General features: G+C 47.6%; 1 protein-coding gene across 1 annotated transcript; it reads left to right on the top strand.

Annotated features, from left to right (window-relative positions):
• Positions 1-1,913: 1,913 nt before the first annotated feature.
• On the top strand, positions 1,914-9,664 carry TNFSF4 (TNF superfamily member 4; the record flags this gene model as incomplete). Its single annotated transcript, XM_082484029.1, has 3 exons — positions 1,914-2,111; positions 7,519-7,561; positions 9,309-9,664. 3 exons carry the CDS (start codon positions 1,914-1,916, stop codon positions 9,662-9,664), a joined length of 597 nt encoding a protein of 198 aa, XP_082340155.1.
• Positions 9,665-11,205: the final 1,541 nt, after the last annotated feature.

The following is an 11,205-nucleotide window of genomic DNA, read 5'->3' as shown; positions in this document are numbered from 1 at the left end:
CAAGTAGGGTGAATGGTTTTCTGAGGACCTTTTAAGCAAGCACCTAGACGTACATGGCAGGATGTTGCAGACCCACAAGAGCAATCAATCTCCTTCTCCACATCCCCTCAGCCTCAGCAGGCCTCTGCAGCACCCCATGGTATCGCTTCACTCCTCTGGCAGGGCTTGGCTAAGCCCGAGCCTGGTCATGGCTGATGCTGAGCCTGATGCAGGGCTGCCCACGCTCCCAGGTGCTGTGTGACCACTAGGTGTCAAAGTCCTGCCTCCAAACTTGCACTCTAAATCAGAGGGAACTGCTGAGATGCAGCACAAAGCTCTCCTTGCCGGAGCTCCAGTCATATTTCTGGATGCGGGAGGAGAGTTAGGGTTGTTCCCAGGGCCTTTCATCAGGCTGGCACTCAGCCGGTGCCTCCAGCACACCCCAGCGAGTGGCTGCCGGTGAAAGCAGGATGAGAATTTCCATGCACTCAAGAACAAATGGAAACTGTGAAAGCTGAACCTTCTTCAGTAAGTTCCCATGACTCGATGGTTTGCTCTTGATGCAAACACTAGCATGTATTCCTGACTCAATCCACCAGCTCGAGGTTATTTTTCAAGCACGAAGGTGGTGAGGGGTGTGCGTCCTCACAGCAGGTTGACTACCCAACTGCTGTACCCCCCTGCTCCCCCCCTTTAATTTGGTTTATGTTTATAGGAAATATCCTTGCCTAGATGGAAAAACACATGAAAGAACATTACTCTTGCTTCCTCTGCATGCAGAGTACGTGTTTGTCTGGACATGTGCCTTGTGACAGGTTGAGAGAGCACATTTTGGGGAAGGGAAACTTTCTGACAACTCATCCCTGGAAGACAGACAGACGATAACACTCCCAATGGGCTTGATCCTCACCAGGAGGAGGCAGCGCCTGACTTCAGTCATGACATGCTAATTTACAACAGAAAAAAATTCTGGCTAAAAGAGCGGTGGAAAGAACGGTGTTGGACTGCCCCAAAAAGATGCAAAAGCCTGTCACCTAAAATAAGCACAGGAGATGGTCCCTGCTGCAGACAACTGACATTTAGCAGCTCCATGCATCACACACAAATGTCACAAGGAGACCAAGCGAAGGGGAGGTGCTCATATCCCAAGGGACATGCAATCCTCTCCCAGGAGGGAAGCCAGGATGGCCATGGGGTGCCCCTCTGAGAGCATTCCTTGGATTGCCGGTTTCAGCGTGTGCAAAAAGGGATGTTCCCCAAGCAGTTCTCCATTCTCTCCCTCATGCAGCATCCTGTGGCTTTAAAGCCAGAAGATGAAGAGAAATGGGAACTGCATATTTTTCTCTGCAATTCTTTACGCTGCCCACCTGCCCCACATCCCTTCCTATTCATTGCTTCTTTACAGAAAAGAAATTTCAGCAGCATTATATGCTGCTGTTAGCAGCAGGGGGGGAGCCAGCCCTGTTAAAAATCCCACCTGAGGCTGAACAGAAAGATGAGAGCTTTTACTGACAAAGACTGAGTGAAGACAAGCACTGTCCACCCAGCTCTTAGCTATTGTTGGAAACATCACATACCAAGACATCCACAGCTGAAGCTATGAAAGACATAAACACATCTACTTTCAAAGGTCCTTACTCAAAACTGAACTGGGATGCAATAAATCAGCCCCCACATTCACACACCAAAAAAAAAAAAAAAAAGAAAAAAGAAAAGAAAGAAAGAAAGAAAGGAAGGAAGGGGAAATTCAGATTAGTCACAAAGAAGTTCCCCCGCCTGCTTCTCTATGTGCATAAAGCAGTCTCCTGAAGGCAGTGTCTTCACTTTGTCTTTGCTCCTGGGACAGGAGCACATAGCTCATCTGTCCCCTGCTCCTCCCGGCTCCTGCTGTGCTCCTGGCCCCTTCCCCAGCAGTTGCTGGCAGCACAGCTGAGATGGAAGGACAGCCAGATGCAGAGCCAAGAAATCAAGATCAGAAGGATCGTGAAAGGGAACCTGCAGAGGATGAGTGGAAGAGCTGGCAAAGAGGACAGGTTAGGAACACGCTGCATCTCGTGTCTGCGGCTGCTCAGTGGATATTACTGCTTGCCTGCTTGATTTACCTTGGTATAGATTCTCTGCAACCCTCAACGGTAAGAGCTCATGTTCAACCCATTGTCTGCTGGCTTGTAAAGCTTTGTATGAGCTTTTTTTTATTATTATTTTTTAAGAAAAGGAAAAAGCATTTAGGTTTATCCATATTGAAACCACAAGTTTTTAATCCTTTCCTTACTTCCTTACTGGTTGTCATTCTTTTTTTTTTTTTTTTTTTTTTTCCACATTGCCTGTCCTCAAAACAACATCCAGTATTGCCCAGTGCAGGGTTTGGGGACAGGTTACCCGGAAGTGCAATCATTCCAGGAATGCTCTTTGCATCAGTCCCCAGGGGAGGGAGGTCTGTCTCCCTCCTGCTCCCTACCTTACTTGCAGTGACTCGTGTGTATTTGCCTTTAATTAAATGGGATCATCTGGGTGGATGTCTGCTCTTAACAAGTGCATATGGAAGAATCAGAACCTAGGTTGCTCATAAACACCTCCTGAACTTTTAAAATGTACTATATGTGCAGGCAGATATGTGACAAAGCAAGCCAGCTTGTGACATCTCTAGCAAGACACCTGAAACATTTCAGTGCTCTCAGCCTGTGCATATACTGGGCTTTAGGAGTAGTCATCTATATCTGCAGATGACAGCCTCTGTGTGTGTGTCTACATGAGAGAGAAAGAGACTGATGTGGCCAGAGAGAGTTTCGCGTACATACAACAACACTGCAAACAATATAAATAACAGAGATGCTTGAAACTCAGAATACTTTAGCAAAATTTGCAGCAATTACATTTGCCATTTTCACATGTTTGCAGGCTGGTGGATTGTCAACATCTTTTCACTGCTACTTCAGTGCTGCTTATGCACTAGCTGCTTCTCCTCCCACATCTGCTCCAGGAGCTATGTACCACTTTAAAGCTTGTTGTGCTTCATCTTACCAGAGTTCATTCTTTCCTCCCACTTAGACTTAGCAGAGAAGCAAGCCAGGCATGTAACCGTGCAAGGGAGGGATGGCCTTGTACTCTTGGGTCCTCTGCTGTTTAATGAAAACCCTCATGGCTCTGCACAAGTTTCACTGTCCTGAGTCTTACAGTGGTTATTAAACTGCAGAATTATGACCCTGGTAACACTGAAAGATAACACTTTTCATTCAGTTCAGTCCTCCTTCCACTACTTTGGGAGAGAGAAGTTGCACTGGAAGCCAACGGAGAAGGGCAAGCTATCACACTGCTCAGGATGCAGAAATGTCTCCTGGGTCACACTCTGGTTGTGACTCCTCACCTCTCAGTATCTCTCTCTTCTTTAAAAATGTTAACTCAAATCCTCCTCCTTCTCCAGAGGAAGATGGCAGGGCTGGCATTGATGCCTGTGAGCCTTACAAACCCAAGACAGCAACAGCTGAAGAGGGGACACAGTACATGCCTGGAGTTTCCCTCCTCAACAGAAACAATTAAAACAGGGTGCTCGAGGAGCAGTGACTGCAGCAGATGAAAAGTCCAGGCCCTGGGAGTTACCAGAGGACCTTTTCAGTTTTAAACAGTTGCTAACTGCAGGCTCAGAACTGGTTTCTATTATTTTAAGCAGATAACCATGGTGTCCTGTTTTGACTGCACCATGCTGTGCAGGGACAGTCGTGCATGCTGTACACAGCGGGATTTGATCGGACTGGAATTACAGGGCTCAGTAGGATAACCATGAACCGACTATATAAATGTCTATTGAAGAGGCAGTGGTACTAATCTGACTTAACTCTCAAGGCAGTTTAGGGAGACGAATTTTATGGAAGTAGGGGCACAGCAGCATCAGAGTGGCAGGCGGGGAGTGCTGGTCCATGGGAGCAACCAAGAGGCTGTCCCTGTTCTTGGGAAGAGTCTCCTGCTCTCCAGGGCTCAAGAGTGCCACGCTAACTTTAATAGCAAGACAGTAGCAGGGTTTTTCATAGCAAGACCACATTTCATTACTTTCCATTGTCCTCACAGCTCCTAAAAAAGCCCAACCCTGGACTGTTCTGTGAAAACACAGAGCAAATAACATCATGGCACATACTCAGGAAAGTCAGCATCTGCAGCCCAGACCGTGCTTAACAAAAGAGGGTCCTGTCATGGTGCCTCCTGGAGAGTAAGCCTCAGCTGTGATTTTCAAATGAGCAAGTTAAAATAAAGGTAGCGACAGTCTGCTTTCACATCTGTAAGGCTTGTGAGTTCCCACCTCTATTGGAATTACCTCCTCTTGCCTCACCAGCTGGGATCAGGGCATTGGCAAGCCACTCACAGGTGCAATCAGGGGGTGTGAAACCCCCCTCCTTACCCTCCGTCCCAATGGCAAATGCATGGGAGGTAAAAGTATTGAGCAGCTGTTGGGAATTCAAAGGCTTCTAATGATCTGTTGCAGGATGGTTTTGCCTGAACAGCACAGGAAAAGGTGTAGAGGTTTAATGTAGTTAAGGAAGATATGGCCATAATCCTAATATCTCCTGGTGTGTAGAATCACACAATCACAGAATCACAGAATAGTCAGGGTTGGAAGGGACCTCTGGAGATCATCTAGTCAAACCCCCCTGACAGAGCAGGGTCACCTACAACAGGTTGCACAGGACAGCGTCCAGGCGGGTTTTGAATGTCTCCACAACCTCTCTGGGCTGCCTGTTCCACTGCTCCACTACCCTCAAAGTGAAGAAGTTCCTCCTCATGTTAAGATGGAACTTCCTATGTTCAAGCTTGTGCCCATTACCCCTCGTCCTATCAATGGGCACCACTGAAAAAAGACTCCTCCCATCCCTCTGGCATCCTCCCTTAAAGTGTTTGAAAGCATTAATAAGATCCCCCCTCAATCTTCTTTTCTCTAGACTAAAGAGACCCGAGTTCCTCAGCCTTTCCTCATATGAAAGATGTCCTAATCCCCTAATCATCTTTGTAGCCCTTTGTTGGACCCTCTCCAGAAGATCCCTGTCTTTCTTGAACTGGGGAGCCCAGAACTGGACACAGTACTCCAGATGCAGCCTCACCAGGGCAGAGTAGAGGGGGAGGATGACCTCCCTCGACCTGCTGGCCACACTCTTTTTGATGCACCCCAGGATGCCATTGGCCCTCTTGGCCGCCAGGGCACATTGCTGGCTCACGGTCATCCTGTTGTCCACCAGGACTCCCAGGTCCCTTTCCACAGAGCTGTTTTCCATGAGGTCAGCCCCCAACCTGTACTGATGCGTGGGGTTATTCCTCCCCAGATGCAGTACCCTACATTTACCCTTTCATTAGGTTCCTCTCTGCCCAACTCTCCAGCCTGTCCAGGTCACGCTGTAAAGCAGCACAGCCACTCCTCCCAGTTTAGTGTCATCAGCAAACTTGCTGATGGTACACTCTATCCCTTCATCCAGATCATCAATGAATATATTGAACAGGACTGGACCCAGTACTGACCCTTGAGGGACACCACTTGTTACTGTACACCCCACTTTTGTTGCACAGTCGCCTGTGATCTGTATGATGGGGAGTCAGGCACATGATTACAACTGTCCTCTCAATCCGCACATATTGCTACAGTCCCCTGACATTTGAGCTTTGTGCAGTGCAAGCTATTTCTGCCACATAGCACAGACACAATGTGCTCTAGACACAATGTCCCAGATAGGCAGAAGTCTCAGGTTTGGGGATCCAGAGCACAGAAAAATGAAGCGGAAACTCCATATCTAAATGATATGGGGAAATCTGAAGCAATCAGTAAGGACACTATAGCACACTATAAGAAGGCAGAACAGAGAAAGAGGGGTGACTAACTTTGTTACTAGTTGATGGACATCCTTCCAGTCCTACAGATATGTTCTCTCCTCAGCAGAATTTACTAGTAGGTAATTGCAAAGTGCTTTGAGATCACGCAATAACTGGCAGAGATACATAAAACAGGTAATGTGCATTAGTGACAGTGGGGCTGGCATTCTTACAATTGCTACAAGTTTGTCACCCATGCTGTCTGTGTTTAATACACCCAGTCCACCAGTGGCTAGATTGGCCAGATTGTGGTGGATGTTGTTTGACCTCAGAAGTTCAGCGGTCCTGTGCTTGGCTATCATCTTCTTGGGAAACTACCTGGAAATCCCAGCTGCCCGAGCCAAAGAGTGAAATGCTCGTGCACTTAGGTGCTTAGAAAAAGAGTAAGCGTAAGACTCAGCTTGCTGAGGCAATGGATAGGATCAGTAATGCCAGGGGAGATAGTTCCACCAGAGCCAGTGTGCAATAAAAGCTTGGATTTGGTAGTCAAATCCAGCCTTGCCAGTGGAGCAAGCAGCAGAGAGCATCAGCTGTGGCAGCACTAGAGGGTGCCAGAGCAGACCTTTCCCACCACCAGCACCCACCTCACATTCAGGCGCAGACTGCACCAACCTCCTTTCCCTGCCTCTTGCCTTTACCAGGGCACAGCACTGAACCTGCAGATTTGCCTGTCTGTGCTCACTCTACTCTTTTCCAACACGTTCCCTGTGCTCAGAGTGAAGGGTCTGCTCTGTTCTGTAATACATGAGGCCAAATACATGAAAGTCAGCCCAACACACATCTCACCAGCCCACTTTCTCCCTTATATATATATATACTTTATATATATATATATAAGTATATATATATATATATATAAAGTATATATATATATATACTTATATATATACTTTACCTATAGCATAGGTAAAGAGAAGAACACAGAGCAGCAAGCCTAACCTTTCACTCTTTAATCAGGCAAAATGCTGAAGACTTGTGGTTGTGAAGAGACTGCAGATTTGGGCCTCCTGTGGTTAAGATGAGAGATGGGTTTGAGATGCAAAGTTCAGATTTAAAAATCTAATACAGAAGCTTGGTGTTTTGTGTATCTGATCAGTAAGATACACACTTCTGTATTTGCACTCACTTTTTCTGTTATACTCATAAAATGCAAATATGCGTCGTAATGCAGTTCTAAGGGAGCCACCGAGAAACACAAATCCAATAACAGCCTGACCCAAAGTGCAGGGAACCATAAAGCCAGACCCACCTTTTAGTGCCCTGCAGGAGGAGGGTCAGACAGCGGGGACACCTCTGCAAACAGGCACCGCTGGCTGTACGTCAGACTCAAGGAGGTAATGCAGAAGAGGCTCTGCACCCCAAGGTCCTTCCTTACTCTTTGGTCTGACTCAATTACATTCACCAGGATGTTTTTCTCAACAGGACCAATGCTACCTGCTGTGCTCTGGAGGGCTCAGCACTGGGCTGGAACTCGGGCTGGCCAGGGACCACTCTAAAATTGTATTTTATAATAAAGATATGAAAGCAAGTAAAGAGCACAGCTAGCTAGCAGCAACCGTGCCAGCTGAGACTGCCTGCAGTGTGTTTCAGGGACGTGGTCCCGGTCCCGGTGGCAAAACGAAAGCAATAGCAGCGGCAGTGAGGGGCCCGTTCAGTGCATTAATTCGGATTTCTCTTCTTTTTTTTTTTTAGCCTCGAAGCGACAAAGTGCCGTGGACCCACATCCGGTACACAGGTGGGTGGGTGTACGGGCATGGGGGGCACCCCGGGAGGGCCCCCGGCACCCTCGACGAGCGGCGGCGATCCCCGCTGCGCTGCCCCTGCACGGCAGCCGCTACTACCCAGCGCTGCCCCGGTACCTCGGCAGGGCTCCCGCCTCCGCCGCGGCACTGTGCCGCTTACCGGACGGCTCCTGGTTCCCCAGAGCGTTTTCTGCGGGGAGCTCCCGGGACACCTGTACCCTCGGAGGGCTCCTCCGATACCCGGCGGAGGCTCCCGGCTTCCCTACGTTGCACCCTCCCCGCCCAGTACGGGGGTGGTGTCCCCGGAGGGCTCTCCCCCCGGTATCCGGGAGGGCTCCCGGCTACCCGCTCTGCTCCACACCGGCCCGTGGTCTCCGGGGACCACCCTGGCAGCTGGTGGCCCCTAAAATGCCAGAGGCTGTTAAGCGCTTCGTGTTACAGCGACGGCTGTTTCTTCTGATGGAGGAAGGTACCAGGAGAGCTGTCTGGGGGGAGAGGGGTCAAATCTGAACCGGTGCTGCAAGGTACCAAAAACAAACAAAGGGTTTTCCCGGAGAGGAAGAAAAAAAACCCCAAATCTGCGTGGATTTCTGCAATCCTTACCTATCTACTAAAACAAGCTTTCACTCTGCGAAAGAACGAGAAAAGTGTTTTTGAGAATTTACTGACTACACGTGGGGTGCTCTTGGGGTATTTCTTAAACAAGTCAATGATTTCCTGATTTATGAAAAATGTAAATGATTTCCTGGGGAAGAGTGAACGAGTGTACACACGGTAGCAGAAATAGCGGTGCTCTGCGTGCTGACTACATTGGATATTTTGTCCAATGAAATACCTCAATGATAGAAGCAAATACGAATTTTTAAAATCATACTAAAAATATTGTTGACGGTTTTACTTTCAGTGAATATTGTAAGGTAGCAACGAGTCTAACCTAATAGAAACCCTTGTTTTTAGAGAAAAAGCGTGAGAAATTTGGCCTCAGCCCAGAAGGGCTGTGTCATCTACCAGGAGACCTTCTAATGATGTCCCAGGGTTTTCAGTTGGTGTGCTGAGAACCCAGGAGCACAGCAGGGAAAAATTTCCAGCACAGCTGTGGGAACTGTTACTGCCTGTTCCAAGAGAAAACCTTTCATGTTAAGTTCTGGTTTAATTTCTCCCAGCTCTGCTCTGTATTAAGTTGTTTCTTCTGTTCCTGTCTCTACACTCCTCTTTTATCCTGTCTTCTGTTAAAAAAAACAACCAAACAAACAAAACCCAAAAAACCAAACCCAAAGACAAGGCCTTATATTACCATCATGTCCACAGAAGGCACTTTTTCTCTTCCTTCCAGCTCTGAACACTTTTCCCTCTTCTTATTTACTGTCTTTATTTTCTGTTATTTTTAGGAACATGGGCTTTCTAATCTCACAGAGGTGCTTTACTTACATGCCTGTATTTTAAGTAAGACATACAGTACATAAAAAGTGCATAAATAGAAACTTGGAGGAATAGGTCATATAAACTGGAGTTGTAGTCCAAAAGGCACAGCTTGCTCAGGAGTGGAACCTGGAAATTTCCACTGTAGATGATGCCTGTCTGGAGGAGATGATATTCTAGCTCTGGTCTGCCCTATTCTCTAATTCACTCCCTTCCTTTCCTATATTTTTCCACCTTTCCTTCAGTCAGTCCACATAAAACAACCCATTTCCAAGAAGACATTTGTCATCACGGGATCATCTTTGCTTTCTTCCATTCCAGGTAAAAGCATCAAAGGAGTAGCCATGAATCTCACTGCTGAATTAGGCTCTATTCAGATCAGAAATGGTTCCATCATGATCACCTGTGATGGTCTCTACCTAGTGTCCTTGAAGGGCATTATCTTTTTCCGTGACCTGGAGAACTCACTGAAGCTGACACTGGGGAAGACGGACAGCAAGACTAGCACAGACCTCTGGGAGCAAACTGTCCAGGACAGTGGCAAATCAGTAAATCTAACCACAGTGCTCTACTTGTTTGATCAAGATAACATCACCCTGTGGACCAGGTCCAATGCCACCATCTCGGATTTGTCATTTAGCCTTGTATTACTGAGTCCCTCCATGTGCTCGCTGTAGAAGATGATGTATGGAATGTAACGCATAAAGTATAGCCTTTCCTACCAATCCATTTGCCTGTGGGAGGCTTGTTCTCACAGGCTGTACTTGTACAGGCAGACTGCTCTAGCCTCCTTCCTGAGGCTGTGGAAAGCTTCAGATGGAGTGCAGATAAATCACAGTGCAAACAGGCTTCGTATAGTGCACTCTGTGTTCATCTCTTTGGAGCTCTGTGCAGCTGTTTTGCTACCTGGGATGGATCTTTCTAACACTGGAGAGAGGGATGCATGGAGCCCTTGAGGAGAACAGAAATGAAAGCCAAAGAAAGTCACCTAAGCTTAGCTCATATTCAGAGAAACCCTGGGTTTCTCTGTTTACGTGACAGTATCTGTGTATAGTACAAATGCGCTGTATATTTGCTAAAATAAATGTCTAGTAAATCACAAGATACCTCAAATTTCTTGAAGCCATTTGGAGAAGGAGAACAGATCTGCTCAACAGCCCTTTGCCTGGCAGGGCAGGAGACAGGGAAGAGGCGGCAAGGGACTTTCTTTGCAATGAGCAGAGCATCCCAAATAAGTGTTCTCTGACAGGTAAAGGCCACGAAAGGAAAGTGGTACTTTGAAATGAGCTAACAGGACTGCACCGTACATTAGAAATGCTGGTCCTGCAGTGACTATGAGGTTTTTAGGAGCAACTTTTAAGAGTAGAGGCCCACTGGCTGTTCCAGCTATCTGCAGACTACTGAAGCCTGAGCCAAGGGAATATCTGGTGGGACATTTACATCTTGACACCAGCTCTCGGAGGTGTTAAGTTGAAGCATAATCTCCTTCAAGCACACCTACACAGACTGGCTTAACCCCAAAATGATAAAAATTTGGAAAAACATGAAGGCTGTGAATTTGATGCGTTCTGTCTAATGGACCAAGTAAAACCTGCAGGTCTGTGCATCCTTTCCTCTGGGAGGACTCAGATGGTTCCCGTGAGCCTTGCAGTAGACCTTATCATACAGGTGTGCACCAGAGAGATTCACAGGCATGACCTCCACCATGTGCCTGTGCACCTATGCGCTCCCTGCCTGGCTCCTGCTGAAGTCAGACTGCTCTCAGTGATCCTAGGCTGCGCATCCCTCTTCTTGTTACAGCTTGTGGCTGCTGAGGACGAGTCCTGCCCGGCCCACGCTGCAGGCAGCATGTGACCTGAGCACAGCCAGCAACTGTTGTATTTCTGCTTGGAGTTGGGCAGATTCCAAGGGCAATGCAACTGACTACCTGGCTCCAATGAACTCCAGCAACTTTTCAGTATCTCACTGCTGGCTGTATGCTCCAAAGTCTTTTGTTAAAAGTATTTATGTATTTATACTGTAGGCATAAGAATGTTACTTCCAATTTCTTAGAAACACTGGGAACGGTTCAGACTTTGGGTTGTCAGTGCTAAGCTCCTCTTTGCAGATGCTCCCAGTTTCCTGAAGTGTTCCTGCTACATGGGCACCATGCTGCTGCCCGACTTGGCTCCTCAGTCAACCTGCTCCCAAGTCGGCACTCCTGATGGCTCAGATGAAA

Source organism: Vanellus vanellus (assembly GCF_965231255.1).
Source record: "Vanellus vanellus genome assembly, chromosome: 5".
Lineage (NCBI taxonomy): Eukaryota > Metazoa > Chordata > Aves > Charadriiformes > Charadriidae > Vanellus > Vanellus vanellus.
The sequence above is the reverse complement of the archived record's forward strand: the minus strand, read 5'-3'. Positions and strand labels throughout refer to the sequence as shown.